The sequence below is a fragment of the Colias eurytheme genome, chromosome 14 (genome assembly GCF_061535395.1).
Source record: "Colias eurytheme isolate Ceu_HAF_F1 chromosome 14, ilColEury1 Martin Lab GWU primary, whole genome shotgun sequence".
In the NCBI taxonomy this organism is placed as follows: Eukaryota; Metazoa; Arthropoda; class Insecta; order Lepidoptera; family Pieridae; genus Colias; species Colias eurytheme.
Window position 1 is genome coordinate 1,966,049 of NC_142993.1, and position 24,712 is coordinate 1,990,760.

Sequence of the window (24,712 nt, forward strand, 5' to 3'; positions counted from 1 at the left end):
TATTCGAGGCTCTACACTTAATTCGTTTACATATATCTGTGGTTTTCGATATAAAAAAAAACAATGTATAACTTCCCTTATATTTAAGACAGTTTTGATAGTAAAATTGTAAACACAAATTCTTAGAAACAAACAGTACATATACAATTTTACATTTTAATTACCCTAAAGTACAGCATAAATTACAAATTAACGGTCTAATGGACCAATAAACATGTATGGTCAATAAATATCTGTAGAGATACGGTTTTATTTGAACCGTGTGTAGTTTCAGCTAAGTGCTTGATAAATTATTTATAGAGTTGACGGTAGTTGACTATAATAAAAAAAATTAAAACTTTGACATAATAAACAAATATGTGTGTTAAAGGAAAGAAAGGAGACTTGGATAATGAATATACATATTGAACTAAATAAGAAGTTCTACTTTCATTTTTTTTTGTGTAGATGGCAACATTTTTGGATACCAAATAAAAAAGCGAACCTACTGTGAAAAATATACGATTGATATACGCAATTAGGTATTTATTTCGTTCCATACCATACAATCTTCTAGAAACTAAAAATACAAAATTTTATCGAACCCAAAACCTCTGACGAAATTTCAACCTGTACTTACCACTAAGTTACATCACTATAGCAACCAGACAAAGCATAACATGTAACTTATCTCAACTTGAAATTGAACTTATCTAGAACAACACGTTCTTATCTCAGCAATATTCCAGGTAGTGCGTTTTATAGAGCAAGATGACCGCCGTTTAGGAGGTCAACGTATACGAACAAACAAGTTTTGCTACTGGCTTTTAGCTATTAGCTTTATGTAAAATACCTACTATGTAATGGTCGGAATGTACAAATTTGTTATGACTGAATTATGCCATGATATTGTTTATGTTTTGGACTTGTTTGTTGGCCCGACTCTGTCTGTTTTTTGGGATAAATGTCACGCAGGAATTCATTTTAAGAGCAGGCTTTGTAATTTGTTTTGTTTAAATTAAAAATGTTTCATAATTGATTTTGGTTTTTTGAAAATACCATCACGATTAAGAAAAATCAGCTGAATTTCAGAATTTAACTTATCTCTGAGCCAAATTTCATGCAAATAGCAATTTTGATATGATTGAGTTACAAACATCCTTCGAATTATAGTTTATCATAGTATTAAAATAACAAATTTTTCCGAACTTCCATTATATGAAGCCATAATTCCGATTATTATTATATATTTATGGTTAATACCAAGGTTCGAACGTACAAAAGGCAGTAACGATTACTGTCTACGTATCAAATTCTATAAGATCACTGACAGGTGAATGAAATATGGTCTTCTATACATTATGGGTATTTTGAAAGCCTTGAAGGGCATCCATCTTAATTGTTGAATAAACTAATTTATTTTTGTATTCTCTTGTGATTTGTTGTGTAATGTATGTTGCAATAGCAATTCAAACGAAACTATAAACTATAGCTTTCGCCCGCGGCTTTATTTGATAGTACTTTCACATGTAATTTCGATCACTTTTTAGCTTTCATGATTTTATAATATAAAGTAGTAGATTCCCTCGCACGGTTCCGTCCACTTTATAACTTAACAAATTATATGTATACCAAAACCCCTCCCTCAAGAACCGCTCTATCTATTAGAAATCTTATCAAAATCCGTTGCGTAGTTTTACAGATTTAAGCATACTTAGGGACGGACAGAGCGAAAGACTTTGCTTATATACTGTGAAGCTATCTCCTTTTTCAAGATTAATTATGTCCAAATACGATACGAATTATGAAAACATAAACACAAGTAGTAGATACGTGTTTATAAAGTACAAAAATACTGTCTATTAAACAAAATATTTTTATCACCAAAAAGTATCCAAAAACCGGGTGCATTAATTTTAATACCGCTAGCATATTTAACAATTTAAAAGGAGGTTAATTAAATAATTTCTTATTGAAATATTTGCTGAGCAAATTACAGTTTTTACGTTACCTATTAAACTTTTGCTTGAGGGTTTATCTATATCAATTTTGTAAAAGCGTCGAGATGAAATCTGTTGATAACATCAAAGATTTATTGGCTTGATAAGACATGGATATTTAAATTATTTTCTGCGAGACATTTATCATCCGTTAGTAATTATCTACCATTACTTTTAAGTTTTAAAATAAAGGTTTATTTGGGTACGACAATTTGTGATAAGAAACGAAAACTACGGTGCCCGAATTCGAGATTACAGATGCCATTAATATATTTTATTAGTTTACAATAGAAATAAGATATCTAAAATAGGTCACCTACTATGGATTAGTATTCAATTTTAATTTTAAGATACCGATAAGACCTCTGATTTTAATTTAAAATGAAGCAATAATGATACTGTTATTTTTACATATCAATCAGTGGAGGAAAACAACATTAATGAAATGAATGCATACGTCACATTGGTTCCACACTGAAGTCAAAATTGGTTGATCTGTTATTTTCATTCCAATATAGAAACAAACTATAGGTAATCCCACTATTTGAATATAAATACAAAAATCTATGTTTAAAATTGCACATTACCCAAAATGTAATAAAACATAAACTCAAGGATATAACAGTACTATAAAGAATAAACTTAGTCTAGAGCAATTTAATAAAATTTTACAACCAAGGCTTTGTAAATGTTTAAAAAATGTCATGCGTTTTGCAACATGGCGCCTCGCTGACGGCAAATTTTGGCGCGAAATGAGATTTATCTGCGCAATTTCGATGGCTTATTTATTTGAAATTGACTGACTTTTGAATAACCAATTTAAACCGAATGTGTGTGAAAGTGTGTTCTTTACAAAATTACCGCTTTGTTGCGTTATTATTATTGTTGTATAAACGAAAATACAGGTTATTATTGGAATTGTTGGTCACATTTACTATTTATTGAAAATATATGCAAGTGGTTCCAATTTAAACGAAAAGTTACAAATACGAATAAAATCTTCGATGAAAATTGTATGTAAAACACACGAGAGTTTTACACACATCTTATGATATTATATGGACTGGATATCTTTAAAATATGTTTTTTCCTTTGAGTAAATCTAATACAGACAGTGATTCTGGTCATCCTCATAAACGCTAACGTGTATACGCCCTATATATCTGAGAAGCCTTTACAAGGCACTGATTCTACCGGTCCTAACGATACTTAGTGATGTGCTGTTATCGATGGTTTGATACTTTATTTTTAGATAATATTGTAACTTAATATATTTTATAGACCTAATTCAGTACAATAATATTGTAAAACAATAGATTGTTTTATAGTTAATTGCATTTTGGTCAGTTTTTAAATGTTTTGAGTTAGCCAATCTAAATTAAGATGCATCTCAGTCACAAATACGTCTAAGAAAATTGATTGGAATTATATAAAACACACATCACAAACATGTCGAGCATAAGTTAACGCAAACCCATTATTTTTTCCTCCACAAGAAATCATTCATCGTATTTAAAATAAAAATATGAATTTATCGTTCAAGTATCACATCACTAGCGGCCAGACAGGTATTATTAGGTCTTCCTGCTCTCGATTCGCTCCACGACGATCGCGTAGACTTTCAGTTACTTGTAACTCGTAATGAGAACTTTTCCTATTAATTCTTTTTTTATTTGATCGACGTTTCCGGCTTGTGTGAACAATATTAATATAATCATAGTTACTGCGCATCTGTGTAATGCACTTTTTCTGTTAAAGCGAGTCAATTAGTGACTTCGTGTGGCATTGTCGATAGTTTTAATTGTAAATTATTCCGTTGAAAAAGTTAAGAATGTTAGGATTAATAAATTAGCAGGTTTTTTCGCTTCATTTGTACGTTTAAATGAAATTATTAAAGAATGCAACGCTTTTTCAATAGAACTATCCATTGAAGGTTTTGTTTATGTTTTTGTAAATAATAAATTAATAGGTACATACCACCTTATTAACTGAAAGGACTTGGATGAATAGTCAATACAGACATATCTATATCATATTTTCATCTTCACAAAAATCCTCTTAATCACACAAACATAACATTGTTTCAGCAAATCTCGTTATTAATTTAATCTACATTTACCCATATAACATAGAAACTGTAATGTGATACAGGAAAAACGGCCATTATATAAAAACATAACTACATACACGACACACGGACATCATGTTTGGAACACTTATACGCTGGGCAGAGCGTGTTTTATTCAGTCCGTGTGTCACAATTTGAAATTTAATTTGAAGCGATATAGGAACTTTGTAACTAGTAGGTTATTGAGCAAAAAATGTCTCATGTTTTTCGAAACAAAAGAATGAGAGTAATGATTTAATGTTTCTATAGGTAGTTGGTTCATTCATTGTGGGATTAGAAATGAGTGTTTATCTATTAAAATCGTAATCATTATTGCGTTTTAGTATAGCAGTAAAGAGCAAATTTTCGTAGAGCAATGAAGTTTAGCCTATACTTGCAGTGGAACGTACCTAAATGACATTCGAATAATGAAAATAAACTTTGACCACTCATAATTAATGATTTACAATTTATTTAAAAAAAATAAACTTGTTAAAAATTGCAATATTTTGAACTAAGAAAAGTGAAATTTATTGCCCGTGTTTTTCCCTTTGGTATATAGGTAATTTTTAACAATGAAGCCTATCCCTTTTCCGTAATAAACAATACAATCATCGTTGAACTTTTTTTCTTTTAATATTCATCAAACACTATCCCCGTGTGTATTTAGAATGTGAGTCGCTAACGAGTGTTTTTGTGCGCTCTTTATAGCCCCTGTACACTTGATTCACTGTTAGTAATGCCCATATATGGTAAAATAAAGGACATGCAAATTACTGTACACTTGACTTTTGATACAGCTTTTAGATAAAACTTGTTATATAGATCTTGTGTAAAGAAAGCTTGAAAATCTGACTAGAAATAGTCTGTTTTTATAAATCTATTATATTATTCTTTCTTTCTTCTTCTTTCTAGTAGTAAACAGCAATGTTAAATTATTAATTAAACAAAATCGAGTTCGATACAAAATAAGAATAAATCAGATTTATTCTAATTCTTATCGGACACGCTTAATTGGCGAGACAAAAAGTAATCAAACGTCAAATTAATTAATTATCTGTGCTGATAATAATATCCTGGTTTTTATTTTCCTCTTTCTATACCAAGGTATAGAGGAAGTGAGGTTTTAACAAGTGTTCAGATATACGAGGGTAATCAAATTTTATTAATACATTTAAATGAGAACGAATATGAATATAATTTCTGTTAAAACTTATTTCATTACAAGTTTCAACTCGCGGATTCACTCATACAATGTGCAGATATCTTTGAAAAATGCAATTTATACACACAATCACTAGCTTATAAAGGTTATAAAAGTATGACGTTATTTTACAAGTGCATTTACACCATAAATATTCAGAATGAAAAAATAAATTAAATACACATTGGAGCTGGTTTTTGAGATTTATGCGGACAGATAAAATATTTGTTATGCGAAAATATTTGCCGCTCTGTGTGGTAAATTAGAGTTTTTCAATCACACTTTAGGATTCCGTATTTAACAGTGGCGTGTCGCTTGATTGTAGTTTAGTCTATACATTTTATTTAAATAAAATAAAAATAAGGATGTAATATTAAAGGGTGCTTTTCCACCAGAGATGTGCAAGGATGCCTAGCGAGGAATGTGATTGTAAAGAACCAACCACCCTAATTGTCAGTGTAAAAATATCGTACTTTGTATCATAGATGAGCGAAACTGACACTAGCTCATAGATGTGTGCACTGTGCATGTTTATCTCACGATAACCATAAAACTACTAACACACTCTTTCGCTGATGAGGCAAGATTAAATAACACAAATTAATAAAATACAACAAAAGTGAAAGCAGCGGAGCCGTGCGTTCTCCTGCGGACGAAACCGCGAGCAAAGCAAGTATTTCTATAGCGTATGTGTTATTCTGTCACATTAGCTACAGCACTACCCAATATCATCAAAATGCATTCATTACTTTTTGGGTGAACGAGTAACAAACATCTTCACACAAACTTTTATAATTTTAGTAGGATTTTGTCACGGATGACGGAACCCACATCACAGATAAACTAATTCTTTTCTCTCTTTGCATAACCTGTCATCGGAAAGGTTCGGAAAAAAATTAAACGAGACCAATTTCAAGGTGCAATTAATTAAAAGCTTAAGGACATATTTGTTGCTTAGCGATTTATAAGCCTGTGCAAACGAGCCAATGTCACCGCTTTTAAATTTTATCAACGTACCTACAAAAAAACTTTTGCAGAGTTTGCGATTAGGTATATAAGTACAAGGGGTTAGGCAGCTTTGATTTGCATAATTCAAATATGTAAATCTAATTTATTTGGGTGTGCTTTTATAACTAAAATTCGAGTAAATACAGAAAGGCCAATTATCTATTATATATCAAAATGAATCGCAGAATGTGTTGGCAAGCGCGTAACTTAACAACGCCTGGATTAATTTGGCCAATTATTTTTTTATAATATTCCTTGAAGTACGAGGATGGTTTAAGTAACTGATTTAATTTAACTTTTCTTTTGTTGATTAATAAAAATATAAATTAAAATGCGTAAAATATACAAATAAGAAACATTATTTATAATTAGTTAGACTAATAATATACTCAATCCTAGTAGACCGGGAGATACTGACACAAAATTTCGAGTCATTTGTAACAAGGATGGCGGTTCTACAGGGGTCTTAGTACGCAATGACAAAAAGAAAAATGATGGTGTGAACGCTGGTACCGGTGGCTTAGTCGCGTGGGCGTTTGTCGAACTCGTCGGAAAAATAGCGAAAGTCAAACGATTTGTAACACAAAAATTTTTGAATTTACCGATAGCCCATAAAAAAGTAGTAGGCGGTAGTGTCATGCCATACTTTTCCGGTGTGACTTACAGCCCGCCATACCGACGCGAATGTGTTGATTTAAATAAAACAATCATTCAACCATTTGTACCAGGCTAACTTTTGCACAGGTAACTATCGTCGTGCAGCCATTTACGAAAATCGCCATGCCATACTTTTCGGACGATTCCAAATGGTCGCCATACCGCCGAAAATCTGCAAAAAATTTTTATTTAGCCAAACTTTTTGTACCAGTATTGCATTTGGATTTTTGGAGAGTATTTGATAAAATGTGACCATTATTATATTTGCCATACTTCTAGTAGGGGGAAAAAGTGCTGTCATACTTGAAAACTTAATTTATTATTAATTTATATAAGTGAAGATTTCCAACACATAGATCTTTGAAATTTTGTATTTATATTTGTTGATCCTCAAACTTACAGGAAAAATAAGTGCCATACTGTTACAAATCGTTTGACTTTCGCTATTTTCCGACGAGTTCGACTAACGCCCACGCGACTAAGCCGCCGGTACCAGCGTTCACGCCATCGTTTTTCTTTTTGTCATTGCGTACTAAGACCCCTGTAGAACCGCCATCCTGTTACAAATGACTCGAAATTTTGTGTCAGTATCTCCCGGTCTATAGATGGAATGCAAAAGAAAATAATAGTCACGAATGGCATTTTAATAAAGCTTTTGAAGTGACCATTTGTCTAAATGAATTGGAATTCATTGGCTCGTAGGAATGAATGTTTGAAAAAATGTTATGACTGCGTATCAAAAGATAATGAAATAGAACCTTGAGTGATGATCATGTATGAATGGTTTATTGCCTAGTGCCTACATTATTTAAAATTCTTTGTAATTACCTAGTATTTCATCCTAGTACGTTTAAACTTTAAAGTTTAAATATTAATAAGGTATCACTACATAGTATAAAACAAAGTCGATTTCCCTGTCCCTATGTCCCTATGTCCCTTTGTACGCTTAAATCTTTGAAACTACACAACGAATTTTGATGCGGTTTTTTTTAATAGATAGAGTGATTCAAGAGGAAGGTTTATATGTATAACTAGCGGTCCGCCCCGGCTTCGCCCGTGTTACATATTTACGTTTTCTCTACATAAGAACCATCCTCGTACTTCAAGGAATATAATAGAAAAGAATTGTCGAAATCGGTTCAGCCGTTCACACGTGATGCCGTGACAACGCGAAAGGGGTGCGGACCCGCCGCCTTTATAAAGCTCCCGGCGCGAAGCGCGTCGAACGCGGCAACTGATACACAAAAATAATCCTTATGGCTGCATGATTCTGTAATTCACGCGCGATGACTTATAGCGTATTTCATGTATAACTTTGGTGTTTCTACACCGATTTACATGATTCTTTTACTATAACCTGCCCAGGAGTATGAAGAATAATTGTGCCAAATTTCGTTAAAATCCGTCGTGTAGTTTTTGTTTCTATAACGAATATACAGACAGACAGACAGACAGACAGACAGACAAAAATTTTACTGATTGCATTTTTGGCATCAGTAGCGATCCCTTATCACCCCTTCATAGTTTTTTTTAAATATATTTCATGTACAGAATTGGCCTCTCTACAGATTTATTATAAGTATAGATAACATCCATTAAATAGTGGAGAAGTACTGTTATTTTTGAGGTTTCTGATGTGATGTTGAATTTTCACATTGAAAAGGTCTACAGAAAAGTCCGCGATGGTATATGTCTATCTCTTGGATAACCCACAATAACTTTTTTTTGTCATTTCTTTTTACGACAAATAATGGCTAATTTTCGATGCGATTTTTACCAATACAGCATTAATCCTTAACCAATTAAATACCTTGAATACATTGTTCATTTAATATAGATTTATATGGCCCTTTACACCGTATGATTTAAGTGAATATTTTCGAAGATATTACAGATTCAAAAATAGCGGGACGTTTGCGGCGGTACCGGCCGGCCGCCCGGCTATCGGGCGAGTCGAGCGGGCCGCTATGTTTTTTTTTTAATTTTACAACGTTCACAGTTTTTCTGTAGTGTATTTTGTATCAGCATTGCACCCGTGCGAAGCCGGGGCGGGTCGCTAGTACAATATAATGCAGTATCAAGCCGATTGTACCATTGAATCAGTTTTCAAATCTCGACTACTAGTCCAATATTAGATTTAGAGGCTAATCAAACTATCTTAATATGTGTCTATTAATTTGGCTTGTTTTTAAACCGAAATACGTAATACAAACTATAAAAGTTATTTTATTATTTTCCTTGACAAGAAAACAACTGAGTGTTAACACAGAACAACAGAAAATATTTCCAACATCATTCGTTAATTCTTGATACAAGAAAAGTCCCCAATTAAAAATTCTATACAACCATGCCGTTTCATAAAGTACCAGGACAACATAAACTCAAGAGATTGTATACAAATATTACATAAAGTACAGACCAATAATTTTGTCGTCATCTTGTACGATATCACGGCGATTACGAACCGACATTTTGAATGTCTGTCTGCGGTTTGAAATGAAATTATAGCAGGAATAATGTACTTATAGCTTATGTAAGATACGTTACCTAAGGATTTTGTGGTTAAAAAAAAATATATAAAATTATGAATAACAAATGAATAAAGAAATAAACATAATGAAAAAATGGCTTAAAAGGATTATAAGTTCTACATGCATCCAAAATAAAAAAATCCTTTCCGATATTGCTTTATATTTAACACCTCGTAGATATTTGAGATAAGATTTATTCGTTAAATAGTGCAAATACAATAATTATGACTTTTAAAATTTTGACTGTTAACTGCTATCATCACGCATATACTACATAACTGTTAATTACGTAGTGGAATCTTCAACACTAGTGTTAAGACTACGTTGTCTGTTAATTGCCAGACCATTTATCATCAAGTGACGGATAATCATTTGCTTGTTTTTAAAATTTATTTATCCAATAAGACTTCTTCTAGAAGCACTTTTGAATCGTCATAACATACTTTTACTATTTACACCGATTCGGAAAGCAGTATCTATGGAGGCAAGAAACTCCATTTCTGCGATAATAAAGCCAAACATACTTGCTAATTAATCTTTTTGCCACGTGATTCAATGTTAATGACGTGTAAATATATATTTAATTGCGGGATAAATTGGTTCAGTTTTTAGTAATTATTAACTCAATAATGAGACGCAATTAAGAGCTTGGAATGGCAACGGTTTGCACTCAATTTTAAGTTTTTGCACTTACTTTAAATCGGATGTTATAAATCGTCTGGTTAATTTAACGTAAATCCGTGTAAATAAACTAATTAACGTATTTTATGGTTGAATATAGAGCTGAATGTAGATTGTAAATTCCTATAATTATCTACTTGATACTTAAAATATATGCTTGAAGAAAAGGTTGGGAGGAAATTTGTACGATGATTAACGCATATAATAGCCAAATTTTATGTACATATATACGAATAAATATCCTAATATTATTTTGATATTTTTGTCACTTGAACTAACAGATTTATATAAATGTTTGGATTCACAATTAACAGGCACACCCACGAAGAACAACTAGTATTTTATAGAACTAACCTTTAAGATAATAAATTCTATTACGAAATAGAACGGAAAATCAGATGTAGGATCGGAAACAGAATAATTATATTTTGCATATTACATTGTATTCAAAGCTTTTACAATATTATTATTAAATAACTGTGCCCCGCGGTTTTACCCGGTTTTCCTTGCTCCTGTTGGTCTTAGCGTGATGAAATATAGCCTATAATCTTCCTCGATAAATGGGCTATCTAACACTGAAAGATTTTTTGCAATCGGACCAGTATTTCCTGAGATTAGCGCGTTCAAACAAATAAACGCTTCAGCCTTATAATATTAGTATAGATATTCACAGGTGGTGAAGGAAACTTAGGTATATTATCAGAAGCTATAGAATATAGATTAGATATGCAGAATATTATATCTTGAACTAAATACTTGCAACTTGTTATCTTTGGTTAATGCTTTGGTAATATTTTGCTTGACTTATCCGTCTAATGGTATGAAATATGGATATTGTGAATGAGGATTTGTTGTTAAATTTATGGTTTGTAAGGCTCTGTATTTAGTTTATTAGATCACTTTTTCATGGTTTGTAAGGCTCTCTTATTATAAGTAGATAGCATTGTCAGAGATAAAAAATCGTAAAAGACAAAACGTCATTAGACAATTTTTAGCAGGTATGTTATTTCTATATAAAACTAGCGGTCCGCCCCGGCTTCGCCCGTGGTATTTTCTCTACATAAAAACCATCCTCGTACTTCAAGGAATATAATAAAAAAAGAATTATCGAAATCGGTTCAGCCGTTCTCGAGTTATGCGCTTACCAACACATTTTGCGATTCATTTTTATATATAAGATAATGAACATAATACAAAAACTATCCAAGTAAGTATATATTTTGGGTTTCTTTAAGAAGCATATATTTATCGCAATAAATACTGCACATGCCACCTTAAGCATACAGGAGTGAAATTTTAAAAATATGCACAATGCATAAAAGGCTTACAAACTATCAAATTACCATATAGGTGTCGCGTCGATTATAATGTACAATATTTATTTTTTCCACCAAAAAACAGTATAATGTGTAAAAAATCGCTGACACGTGCAATTATGGAGATTCAATTTAAGATTTTATTCCGCTTTCGAGTCGATGAGACTGTCAAACTCCCATTAAAATCAATGAGCTTCGGTATACGAGAAGTAATGGATTTTACAATAATATATTAAAGGCCTTTAGTGAATAATACGTATGTGATAACTGCTTAAAATCCTATAAAATTAATGTTTATTTCATACAATTTCTTTTGAGTATATTTTTGTCACCTTGTTCTAAATTTTGGAATAAACACGCATGCACATAAGGCAGAGTTACTGCTCTAACATGCTTACAAGCTTACCGACTAGTTACATGCTTGTCGGTCTCACCTGTTTGGTCTTTCTTTTAAGGTAAGCCTTTAGGAATATTTCAAATGTATGTTACCTGAAACAAAATAAATAATAATTAATTAACATTTGATACAAGTTATACATACTAGAGGCTATACTATAATGATTTTATCCTATTACTAAATAGAAACTGAACGCGCAAGTTCACTAATTATAATTACACAAATGAAATATCAAGATTTGTTTTAATCAAACATTTCAAGTATGTATCGATAAAAAATCCACAAACGTTTCTATCAATTAATTTATTCAATTTGCATATTCAAAGTACGTGGAATGTAAATGATAACCTAGTGCATCTGCAGACTGAAATAAGTGAGCCGCAGACGGTGTAAAAAGTACAAAACCTGGCTATATATAACTTGAACCTGTTACAGTAGGTACAGGCGTGTGCAACAAACAGCTGATTTGTATGTGCAGTTTGTGAACTTTGACGTTATTTTATTATATTTGAAGTGTCTTTAATAGTGTGGTTTTAAATTTTTCATGTAAAATGCCAAAAAATATTAAACAAAAGACTAAAAAAAACACATTTTAAATATGCAATACTGAAATATTCATACGAAATGTTAGTTTGTAAAATAATAAGGCACGGTATTTATCGGATTGTATCTATTATATTATACACATATTATTATGGTAACTGGAGCAATGGCTTAATTTCGGCAGCCGACCGTCACGCGACATGCGCTACACAAAGCAGTGTTCGGAACCATTCGAATAGTTTCACTTTTACCGTGGTTTCATAAAACCACACAACATTTTTTTTAATACACTTTTGTAAACGACTGTACATCGTGATTTAGAGATCGTTTTGTCAAACTAATTTTTATTTTCTTAAAGAAATATCACCGACGCATAACTGTTAATGCTGAGATATTAATCATACTTAATTATGATCTTTGAAGTTATTTCTGGTGTTCAAAATTCCTGTCTTCAATCGTTACTCTAAATATGGTGAACTATTCGTATGTTATTTTTAGTTTTAATGTATAAATAGTACAAGAGTTTGTATTGTTTTTATAGGGCCATGTGGTTGCTAAGCGACGAAGCTACTAATAATAATATAGAATATATAATAATACTAGTGGTCCGCCCCGGCTTCGCCCGTGGTACATATTTCGCAATAAAAGGTAGCCTATGTCCTTTCTCAGGTATCAAAATATCTACGTACCAAATTTCATGCAAATTGGTTCAGTAGTTTAGGCGTGATCGAGTAACAGACAGACAGAGTTACTTTCACATTTATAATATTAGTATAATAATTTAGAAATGGTTTTGGCTATTAATATTTACTTACTTACACTCGATTAAGTAAACTTTATTAATATTTCTTTAATTATGAAGGCATTTTAACACTTTGTCTAGTTTGAAAGTAATTCACGACACTGCAACTTTCTTTTTTAGATGTAAACTTAGACGCTAAAATCTCAGACAACAGTTACATTCAAATAAAACAAAAACATACAGAAATATACGTAAAAGCAGACTAAAGTATGAATAACAAAACTCGATAAGCGATCATGTCTCGTCTCCCGTTAACCTGTTGTCTAAATAACATACAAAACAAAAACTATACAAAGGATTGTAATCCTAATCACTCAGGCTAGTGATACGAGTTTCCTTTACAAGGATAATGCATTAGGGAGGGTGTAAGCGCCTCACCTGGTCAAACATATGAGAGAATACTAAATGAATAACTTGTGTAATTTAGTAATTTAAATTCTCGATGATTCTGGAATGTTCTTGAAGCTTTATGGCTTTATTTATGTCTTTAAAGGCTTTAGAAAACTATTTATTGTTTTATATGCCAGTAAAATTAAGGCAAAATAACAGTAATTCTTGTTACTCACACTTACGAGTAGTTAATGTAAAAAAATGCAGAATATATTCCACTATCAGTTACTTCTCCTAATTCTGAAGGATTTTTTAGTCATGCTATTTACCGGGGAAAGCTTATACACCACTCCACGACCATTTAGAATAGACCATCAATGAAAAATATTGCAAAAATGGGAAAAATATCACTTTTAGAGAAGTTACATAAACTTTAACTATTTTCTCTATCACAATATAATCACAGGAACCGACTATTCAATTCGTTTGGCAATACATACTTACAAGTTCTGGTATGTAATCAGTACGTCAAGTGGAACACACCCGGGGGCTTAACTACTGTCTGTTGACCCTGTTTTTTAGTTTTGTCTAATTCTAGACCATTTTCTTTCAATTGTATCTGTACTGTCAAAGGTGGACACAAATTGCTAGGCAATTGTGTTGTTTCCTTATTTTTTTAATACGATTTTGCCTAAAGGTTTTGTTACAGTAATGTATGGATTATAAATAAGCGAATGTAAGAATATGAAATAGACGTAATGTTTTAAATTTTTATTAAAGTTATTGGTGTACAGGATAGGTACATTATCTACAGATATTAAAACAAATCAATGCATTTATATTTAAGATTAGAACGCGATGGCGGCGCACTGTAGACGCCCTCTGCCCCACATAGGGGACATAGGACACTGAGTCAAGTAAGTCAATGCATTTATATAAATTCGATAAAAACAAGATCTTTTAAAATGATCAGATATATGAAATATGAGATATACTTACGATTTGCTATTTCTTTACAGTAAACTTTTATAAAAGACTTACATAGTAACCACTATTAAACCCAAAGTTTTTTTGTTATTACGCGAAAAGAAACCACCCAATGCAATATTGTGTAAAAATTATAGTGCTTTTAATTCACATCCCAGTAAAAGGGTAATAAAATAAACATTTTATGTTGCACTTCATTAGCAATAATCGACACGTAAATAAAAAAGCAGCATGAGCTTTTATTCAGCACAGTATTGTGGTTTTTATTGCAATAATATAGAAATGATATCACACCATTGCCTAGAAAGTATTGTTAGCTCCAAAACTGCTATTTTCCCCCCTCTATAAGTCTATTCCTCGTCTTTGTTACCGTTGTATACCTACCCTTAATATGAAGGACCATATCTTCACACATTTTTTTTATAACAACTTTGAAGTCATTGCGAAGGCGGTCATAGGCCACTGAATTCTATAAATTTACGTGGATGTATCACATTATGATCATGCAATATTACCATGTGTATTATATTTTGCGTGGACGTTTGATACTCTATGATCGTGAATTATTACCATGTATTTTGGTGAAAATTCCATAAACGTATATGATGGATATAGCATTACGTCACACGGTCATGGGGCAATGTCCATTGTATATAAGCTAATAAAGGCTATATGAATCACAGGCGCCAATATTGTGATGTGTTGGCATTCTTCAATGAAATCCGATGTACTATACGATCCAGTTATTGATGTCGAATGAAATTACAATCCATAGATATGCAAATTATGCAAGAACGATTGAGGCAATACTGCGATATGATTCTTAAATTAAATGGGAAATAATTTCAGTATAAACAAGATACATTACCTACATTACATCTTTAACCGAAGATTCCAAAATGTACGGAAGGCTTAATTCAAAGCGTTTTTAATCTATTATAATGATCATTTAATGAATATGAGCGTAATGATCTTTGTCAATGATTTCTTAATCATGACACTTTAAAACTTGATATTAATAACTTAATTCTAATATTTAATGGTGATTGCTTATGTCTTCAATTTATTTATAAAGATACTTAAGCATCATAACATCCTATGGAGATGCATAAAGCTCTAAAAAAGACATTAACAACTCAATACATCAACATTCATGCTCTTAAATTGTATCAGTAATTTAGGAAGAAACATAAACATTAACATGCTATCAAGGAATTCGTCTAATAAATTACTCTACAGAGTAATTTGTTGGTAGAACACCACTAGTCATAAATCATTGTTTAATGACCAAAACTAATATCGGAACCCTTCGTTAAGATATTCAAAACAAGAAGAAATTTATTCTTAAATGGCTCACTAAATTATGGACAGATTTAGGTGTTCCTTTTTTCTATTTGGTTCAATGATTTTCAATCTGATACGTTACACTGTATTGGTTAACTTGATACATATTATAATGTATAGTATGTTATCTACAGTATATTTTTTTTAGTGGCTGAAAAACAGGATTATAAGGCGACAGATACATAACACCACGTTTTTGGTAATTATTAGTTTTACGTATAAATTCAATATTATAAAAAAACTAAATGTATGTTTAATGCACCATTCTCCTAGGTTGTACAGAGACAAATAAATGTTTTTATTTTTTTTCCTTGCAGGTTGTACAGGCTAAGCATTTGACTGTTTAATATGTACATTATTCGCTTGCACCGGTTTGAAGCTAGAGCTTATACTTCAGTCGAATCCCATTTAAAAGCTGTCCATCAATAACTTAATAATAACCAAAAAAAATCATTATATCCCACATCAAATATAATTTACGCGACCATTGCAAAAAACGCTATCATAGTCAATTTATTGGCGAAAAAACGTAACAAAAAACGAATGCAGAAAATACGATACACGCTCAATTCTTTTGCCATTTCATTAGGTTGCCATTATAAAAAACCCACTTTCTCTAATTCGATGCCATGATTAGGTTTATTTGTATTTAAATTGAAATAAAGATTAACTGTATTTTGAAGTCTATGAATCTCATATTCAAAATGGCGGAACTGTACTTTGACATTTCTTAATTATTTTGACGTTTGCGAAAATAATTGAGTTGATTTAATTTTGTTTATTAACAATTTGAATTGATGTTATGATGGCATGTTATTGCCACATATTTTCTGCAAGATACAGTATATTTCATAGCACATACATAACAACATTTTTTTTTGCAGTTTTGAGGAGGAACATATTATCACTAAATATTATAGTCAGTCACTTCCCCAGTGGGGAAGTTCTTTAAAATCACGGTACGGATTTTGATGCGGTTTTTATATTATTAGTGTGATTCTTCAGGAAGGTTTTAGGCCCGTTTTACAATTAAGTTTTAAACTAGATAGCTAGTATTCAATAAACCAACATAAAAACAACAAACAAAAATCAATAATACAGTTTAAATAGAATTCCCAGTAATCACGTACTTACATTGTGTGAGTTCCGAGTACCATATCAAGATTTGCGATATCAAACAATAGAACGGTGATACACTCGCAATTCAAGGAATATATACGATGAATGGACATTTTTACTGTTTTTAACAATACTATGAAGTAATTTTAATTCGCTTGTTTGAGGTAGTTATTTGTAGTACAGTCAAGATTTTGGTACTAGTGGAAGATTATTATTAAATTAGCTGTCTGCCCGCTGCTTCGCTCGCGCTGCCTTAAATTTTACAAATTGTATGTTAAAATCTTATTAGAGATATTATTTATAAGTGAACAAAAAACTGAATTAAAATCGGTGCTCTAGATTGTGAGTTGAGAGTGAACAGACAGACACAGCTGAAGACTTTTTTTATAATATGTGGCGATGGATAGTGGCATGAATAGTACGCTCATATTTGACTATGTATTCTGTATTTAAGTATGTAGATATAACATACATTGTAGCAAGATGAAGTATAACTAAGTAATATTCATCATTTAATATGCTTTTTCTTTACCTTTCATTTAGTTATATACAAATATCTAGATCTCATTCCAATACAGGATTTGTTGGTTGTCTGACTTTGATCTATTTGCTTACTTAAGCTGCAGCTTGGCTTGACACTGTCACTTTATAAGCCTCGAACTGTCTCGATGTACATAACGTCAAAGTAAATACCATTCTAAGTCTATGATATTAATTTTATCCGCGACTATGGTTTCAATAAGATACATACATATAAATCCAGAACAATGTATTACGGTGCATTTCAGGTGCAGGTACATCAAACGAACATAAGAGCTAGAGCAAGAGCATTCTTTCGTTATCTTTTAGTGTAGCTAAACGAAAACTCGAACGCAACAACGAAAGAATGATTTACGCCTGTTTACAAAATAATGATTTGACATGTCGGTTTAGAATGAGCATTCGCTCGATTGAAGTAAATGGACCGCTAGATGAATTGACAGAATTAACAAAATTGTGTCAATTCGAATAAAGGCCCATATTATCTACACTTTATCGTAAATAGCATCAAATAGAGTGCTTCAAATTCCATGTCACATATCCCGTTCAAAGCATCCTTAAGGTGATGAATTAATTTTTCTAACATTTACGGCCCTTTTCAAACCTTCGTAATTTTTATATTAATAAAGTTGTCGTGATGAAAATTCTTGACAAGAAAGTTCAATAGTAACACAATACGTCTACCGTTTTAGAAACATGATTCCATGATATTTTCTCGATAGAAAAAAAATACAAAGTTTTCATTGTTATTTTTTTTTAATCTCTGGCATCTTCAAAATAACAAACGTAAAGTTACGACTTTTTGGATATTAACTATAAAATATACAACCTATACGTCTACCGTGTTAGAATTTTGAAATATGCGATGGTTTTGAAATAAACAAGAAATACTTGAAATTAGCGCGCGACCAGCCAATATAGCGAGAGCCGCCCTGTACCTTCTCACCCCGATCGCTGCACGAGTCATTCCCGCTACGGCCGTCACACGGGGAACTTGTGTCGCTTGCGTAATCGTAAAAAAGGGTGACAACACGATAATACAAAATGAGACAAATGGGGACAATAAAGAAAATAAGAAGAAGAAACATAAAGGTTGGAGGAAAAAGAATGCTTACAATTGGAACAAATTAATGAAGTAAGTTGGTTTTATTTTAAATTTGATGATAATTGTATTATAGACGATGTTTGATATGTACCCCTGTTTTAAGTACATAACGAATGTGTAAGATTTTTTCATTTATAGCATAAATAATCTTTTCAGAAATCCGGAATCCAGAAGAAAAATAAACCCACTGATTGTTCACAATGTGAACCCACTCCTTCGTAAGTACCTTTATTCAGTCAAAAATGTATGTTATCAACGCTCTACTGGTTTTATCGCATGATTCCATTTTTAGCAAAAAGCAACAAAGTGCAAAGAAATAAAAAATCATGGTGAACTTAGTGGAAGTATGGTGGACGTAATATGGTAATATGGAACAGGAGCTCATTGGAGTAGTATTATATTTAAAAAAAATACGAAATAATTTCAAGAATTACATTTCTTAGTAGGTGGTAGATAAGTATGTTGTATAAAGAATTTGATGTTGATATTTATTTCATTTATACTTACTACACCTGTGCGGGAAATTGCTTAGTAATAAAACAGGTTTATATTCATATATACATAGTAATGTGAGTTTTCATTTCGAAAAATTTTGTGTAAGTACATATATTAAATTGAGTTCCTGGGTGATCTGGAAACACAATTGGGACCGGAAGATGGCGCTGCAGGCACTCCTCCTAATCACATGAACCGATTTGGATGAATATTTGTGTGCACATTTCATTGTTGTGGGATGATTGGTTGATTCGTTTTCACATTAGCTAATATTATGTATTTTTGTTGTAAACTTAATTTAATGTTTATAATACATTATTATTGGTATAAATAAGCCAGTGTTCGTCTCACATTGCTGTACCTGCCTACCTACCCTACCAGGGCCTAACTTTGTTCTGGCTATTTTATTTTGATTATTTGTAATGAATAATTACAATTATAATAGAGTGCAAAAAATAAATACATGCGTCCATATATTTTGTGTTTTTTTTAAAACAATTTTTTTATTTAAAAAAATATCATTCCGACCGCGGCTTTGCCCGCGTGGAATGAGGTTATATCCTGAATCCTGTTTTATCCCACAGAAGTGTTCAGTTCGGATAAAAAGTATCCTATGTGTAAATCCAGGCAATTAGCTATATTTTATCAAAATTGGTAATGTAGTCTTGACGTGATTAAGTAACAACTAACAAAAAAATATACAAATTAACATCCAAAGTTTCGCATCAGTTTTACTGTATTAGTGATATCTTCCACTCTTGACTTTGACTGAGAAGAATTAGGGTTTATAACTTCTTTCAGAAATAGTACCTTTCATTTCTGGGCATGATGTAATATCTACGTCAGCATCAAATTCTATCTAAATCAATTCAGTAGTCCGCGTTATTGAGTACCATTTCATTTTTTCAGAGTAACAATATTTTTTGTTATTTTAAAGATTATTTACAACCTGTTTTGTAATAAAGTAAACATTACGAAATAATAATAATTATTAATAATGTCTAAGTAGTTGTTGGAAAGAAGATTATTTGTTTATAAGCAAGAAAATAAAACCAATAAATCAACAATTAAATAAATGTATAACAATATTATAACTGTATGACGACTCCATACATGTTTGTCCCGAGTCGGCCAGCGGCAGCGCGGCGAGTGTGCAAGAATGACTTCGCGCACACCCGCGTTCGCGATAGCGAGCTATTAGACTCCGCCCGCCAAGCAGTGGATTTTTTTTTGTGTATCGTCTTAATTCGAACATTTCTGCCCACGCGCATCGTAAAGTGTCAAAATAATTACTACGATTACACAAGTATTAAGGATTTTTTTTACAATTTGAAAGCATTTGTGAAACCTGTTTGGTAAAGGACCACTTTTTAGTTTACTGGGTTATATGCGAATGAAACGAGCATAGTAATTTATTTAATAATAGAACATCAGAGGTCCACTTGTAAGTATTATTTCTTAATTACTATGTTAGTTTACATTGTTTTTATACAGTTTACATTTACATTAATTTAAATATTATCATTATTGAATATTTTACCATTTATAAATTAGTCATTTTATTTTTATTAATATAAGATGTGTGTACTTGCTCACAATGGTGCAAGTACGCACAATCGAATCTGTCTGCAATCATTTTAAGCAGTTAGTGAATTGAGCCTAAATAATAAGCCTAATTTATTCAAGACTCTTCAGTTCCAAGCTTAAGTTTTTACCATACGTAGGTGGTAGGTATTGTATGAGGTATATAGATAAAGATCTAGTAGATACAACGAATATAAAATGATTGGAAATGTTGTTTTATTGACCATGATGGCACCAATTCTTGCCAATTACGCTGCAGGCTGTTTTACAAATGATTTATTTGTCTGATTTATAACTCTATTTATCATATTATGTGAGGTATTTAATGGAAAAATACTTTTTTTTACAGATTTCGATTTGCGTATTTGGATGTCAAGGAAACGAAACAAATTTGATCTTCAAAAACGGCACACTAACGCACACGATTAGTCAAAGTAAGATGACATGATTCAACTGCTGTGATCGAAAAAGAGACAACTAGAGTAAAATGAAGCTAATTAGCCACATTTAACGTGCAACCCGGAGTAAAAGGTTACTTATAATTTTCTTATTTCGTAACGGACGGAGCTGTTAAATAAGTAAATAATTCAAATTTAAATGGACTAAGTTGGCTAGTAAATATATCGTGGAAAATCACGACACACAAACAACGATACAAGATCGCTTTAATATAAAAAATAACCCATCATTATATTCATAAATTACACACGGGAAGGTCAAAACAATATAGCGATTTGCATGTGACGTCGCAAATTGCTGCCTATAACTATGTTGATCAAAATGGATTGCAATAGATTCGCGGCCTATTTACATGCAATGATTTCATTTTATTGGTTACATAAGCAATTTGTACAACTGGATTGTTATACGCGATGATATTTGAGCAACGAATAGTATATTTAAAAGATCATACATATCAAACAAATCTCTAACAAAATCATTGGTTATTTGTTGCACTAGACCTCAGACGCTTTTGAACCGTTAGTTGGAACTAGTAGTCGATTCTTTAGGAAATCTGTTTAAATATGTAAGAAAAATTTAATTATCAGAATTGTCGCTATTAAAGTTTGCATTTGGGAAATTCCGGCCTAATACTAATTACCTACTATGTACATGATTTTTTTTCAATTACACATTTATTTTTCCTATCTATAAATATATTTTTTTATGTTTCAGATAATCTTCGATAAACATAGTTGTAATAAATAAATTATCTTTGACGCGGATGAAGATATTGCCGCCGGCTAATGTAATAAACATACTTGAAAAATATAAATCAAATCCTCCCAATTTGTCTTAAATTAAATTCCTCAATGTCTGAGTAACTATTAATAAAAAAAACTCGTTAATATTATAATTTTAATGTATATTTCATTTATAAAGCACATCCTTCGCACTTCATAGCAGTAACATATGAAATAAAAGTTAATTTCGAATATTGATAGCTCAGTGAGATTAATTTCATAGTTAATTATCGACCGCTTTAAATTGGCGTTTTGACGGCTAAAAATTGAGTAAAACAGCTATATTTTAAACGTTAATTTGTGTATAATAAGTTTATATAATTATGCATTCAGTGTAAGTCAGTTGTTGTTCAAATGTGGCAGCACCAGGCAAAACAGATGGCAAACGATTGATTAGTTTTTCGACAAAATACGATTGTTAATAAGTCATATAAAAAAAAATCTTAAATTCCTACTTATTTTTCGTAAAAATATTTTACCTATGTGCTGATGGCGTTTGCTAGTTGCCTGTGTTTTTTTCTATTATAGTTAGGAAATGGAATAAATGATGTAAACACGAGTTATGAGCACTATTCTGTTCCCACTTATTTGTAAAACCTAAGAACAGATTTTACGAGTTTCAACAATAATTCAAGAATATAATAGTGTACAACAGTTACCTATAAATAATAATGATTCCAATAATTGCTTTATTAAAGCAATAAATTCCAATATCACGGATCAGCGTTAGGAAGTTTTCTCTATAAATCAGAAGATAACTGAATAACTTGTTAACACCTTAATTTATGATCTTGAACCTTAGAAATAATCTCCTAAGCTTTAAAAATGCTATTATAATTGATTCATAAGCTAAAAATTTATAGAGGAAATAAGTGAAAGAAAGCTAATCTAATTCCTATTTAATTTTTAACACGAACTTCATTTTACTTGGTATTATCGCGCGAAAATTCACATTTTCTAATTTTGCTCGTGTGATGAAAAGTTGGCTCGGTTATAAAGAAAACTATGTGTGAAATTTTCTCAAATCACTCCATCGATATAGGCGTGAAAAAGTTTTGTAATTTAGTTATTTTAAAAGGGAATGTATATTGATATGGTTTGACTTCGTCTGATATTATAAAATGATACATTGTGAAGTATTTTATATGAATATCGGAAATAATAAAACCATATTTGAATACTGATACTAAACCTCACAATGTTTACTTTTGTTATCAAAAAGCGGCGCCTTTACTCTCCGTCGATAAAATTTATTACTAGGATTATACGCTTCCGATTATTATAGATAAAGAATTACTTTTAAATAACTTAAGGTTACAATTCATATAAATATAACTTTGTGAAGTTTACAATTCTTTTCAATTATATACCATATAATAGAACTGCAAACTTTTCGGATTGCATTTATTTCGCTAAGAAAAATTGCATTACCTAATATAGTTTCGAACTTTTTAAAGTTAAAGAACGTTTGTATATTATATCGCTTATTAGATATTTAACTATTGTTTATTTTAATGGTACATCTATAATTGAGTAAACTATAAAAAACATATGCCACGATTTGAGAATCTTCTGGAAATTTTTACAACGTTAAATTCAGTTCAAGCCACGAACATAGATAGCGTCAGCTGTTTTTCAGGTGTACGTTCATACATTGTATCTATATATAATGGAAATCGTAAATAAATAATGGAGCAGACATTAACAGCACCATTGGAGTAACTTATTACACGTACAATGTTTTAATTTATTTCGCAGGAAGTGATTGGATGTAATACCCATTATTTTTGCTAGCGGTCGGAGCGAGTAATAGATCGTGGAGGAATACATTGCTGGGAAATCGGTTTTCTATTGATTGACTGTTTAGAATATTTGTGGGAGTACTGTTTGTATGTATAATGGAAGCTGTAAGGTAACAGAGTTAAGTTGAAAACGCAAACATCCCTAACATATTTGTACAATGTAGGTTGTTAGTACTTTACTTGAAGTTTCTACTTATTATAAATGTAAATTTTCGAATTTATTTAAATCTGTTCATCAAGAGGAACTGCTTATGACTAAAATACGTTTTCTTGGGCTATATAGAAACACATTTAAACGATGTACAGGCAAAATAATTGCGTAAGGTATATATACATCTACACTAATATTATAAAGAGGAAAACTTTATTTGTTTGTTTGATTGTAATGAATAGGCTCATAAACTACTGGACCGATTTTAAAAATTCTTTCACCATTCGAAAGCTACAATATTATCCACGAGTAACATAGGCTAGGACTAGGTTTTATCCCGGAAATCCCACGGGAACGGGAACTATGCGGGTTTTTCTTTGAAAACGCGGGCGAAGCCGCAGGCGGAAAGCTAGTTGTATATAAAGTGTTAATTAAACATTTTATTTCGTAAAAAGCAAGGTTAATGAAAAAAATTTGTCCTCGGTCTTTATATATAAAAATTAATTAGTAACTAAGGTAACTACTAACTACTATAATTGGGTATGAAATAAATCATACAATTAGCGTTTACTCTATTTAGATATAGTTGTTACAAATTAAATAATAGTTTTCAAATGTTTTATAGATAGGTACACGTTTATTTTTTATTACAAATTATTTTTAGTTATATATGAGTTCTGTATTGGAAATGTTCGAAGTTCTCGGATTATATCCTTATTGTATTATGTTGTTATGATTATGATGGCCTATTTTTAAGTATTCGTTAGTCGTTACTTACCTATGTGT

At 31.3% G+C, this 24,712-nt stretch overlaps 2 protein-coding genes across 2 annotated transcripts in view; one reads left to right on the forward strand and one right to left on the reverse strand.

Moving 5' to 3' along the window:
- LOC149902718 (uncharacterized) overlaps positions 1 to 19,609 on the forward strand; it is a 40,353-nt gene extending 20,744 nt beyond the window's left edge. Inside the window, exons 2-4 of the mRNA XM_090109394.1 lie at positions 18,458 to 18,680; positions 18,807 to 18,868; positions 18,943 to 19,609. Of these exons, the coding sequence (XP_089965520.1) occupies positions 18,458 to 18,680; positions 18,807 to 18,868; positions 18,943 to 18,983 (326 nt within the window). The 3' untranslated portion in view covers positions 18,984 to 19,609. The remainder of the gene's footprint in view (positions 1 to 18,457; positions 18,681 to 18,806; positions 18,869 to 18,942) is intronic.
- rols (zinc-RING finger and ankyrin repeat domain-containing protein rolling pebbles) overlaps positions 1 to 24,712 on the reverse strand; it is a 122,280-nt gene that overhangs the window by 48,577 nt on the left and 48,991 nt on the right. The window lies entirely within an intron of this gene.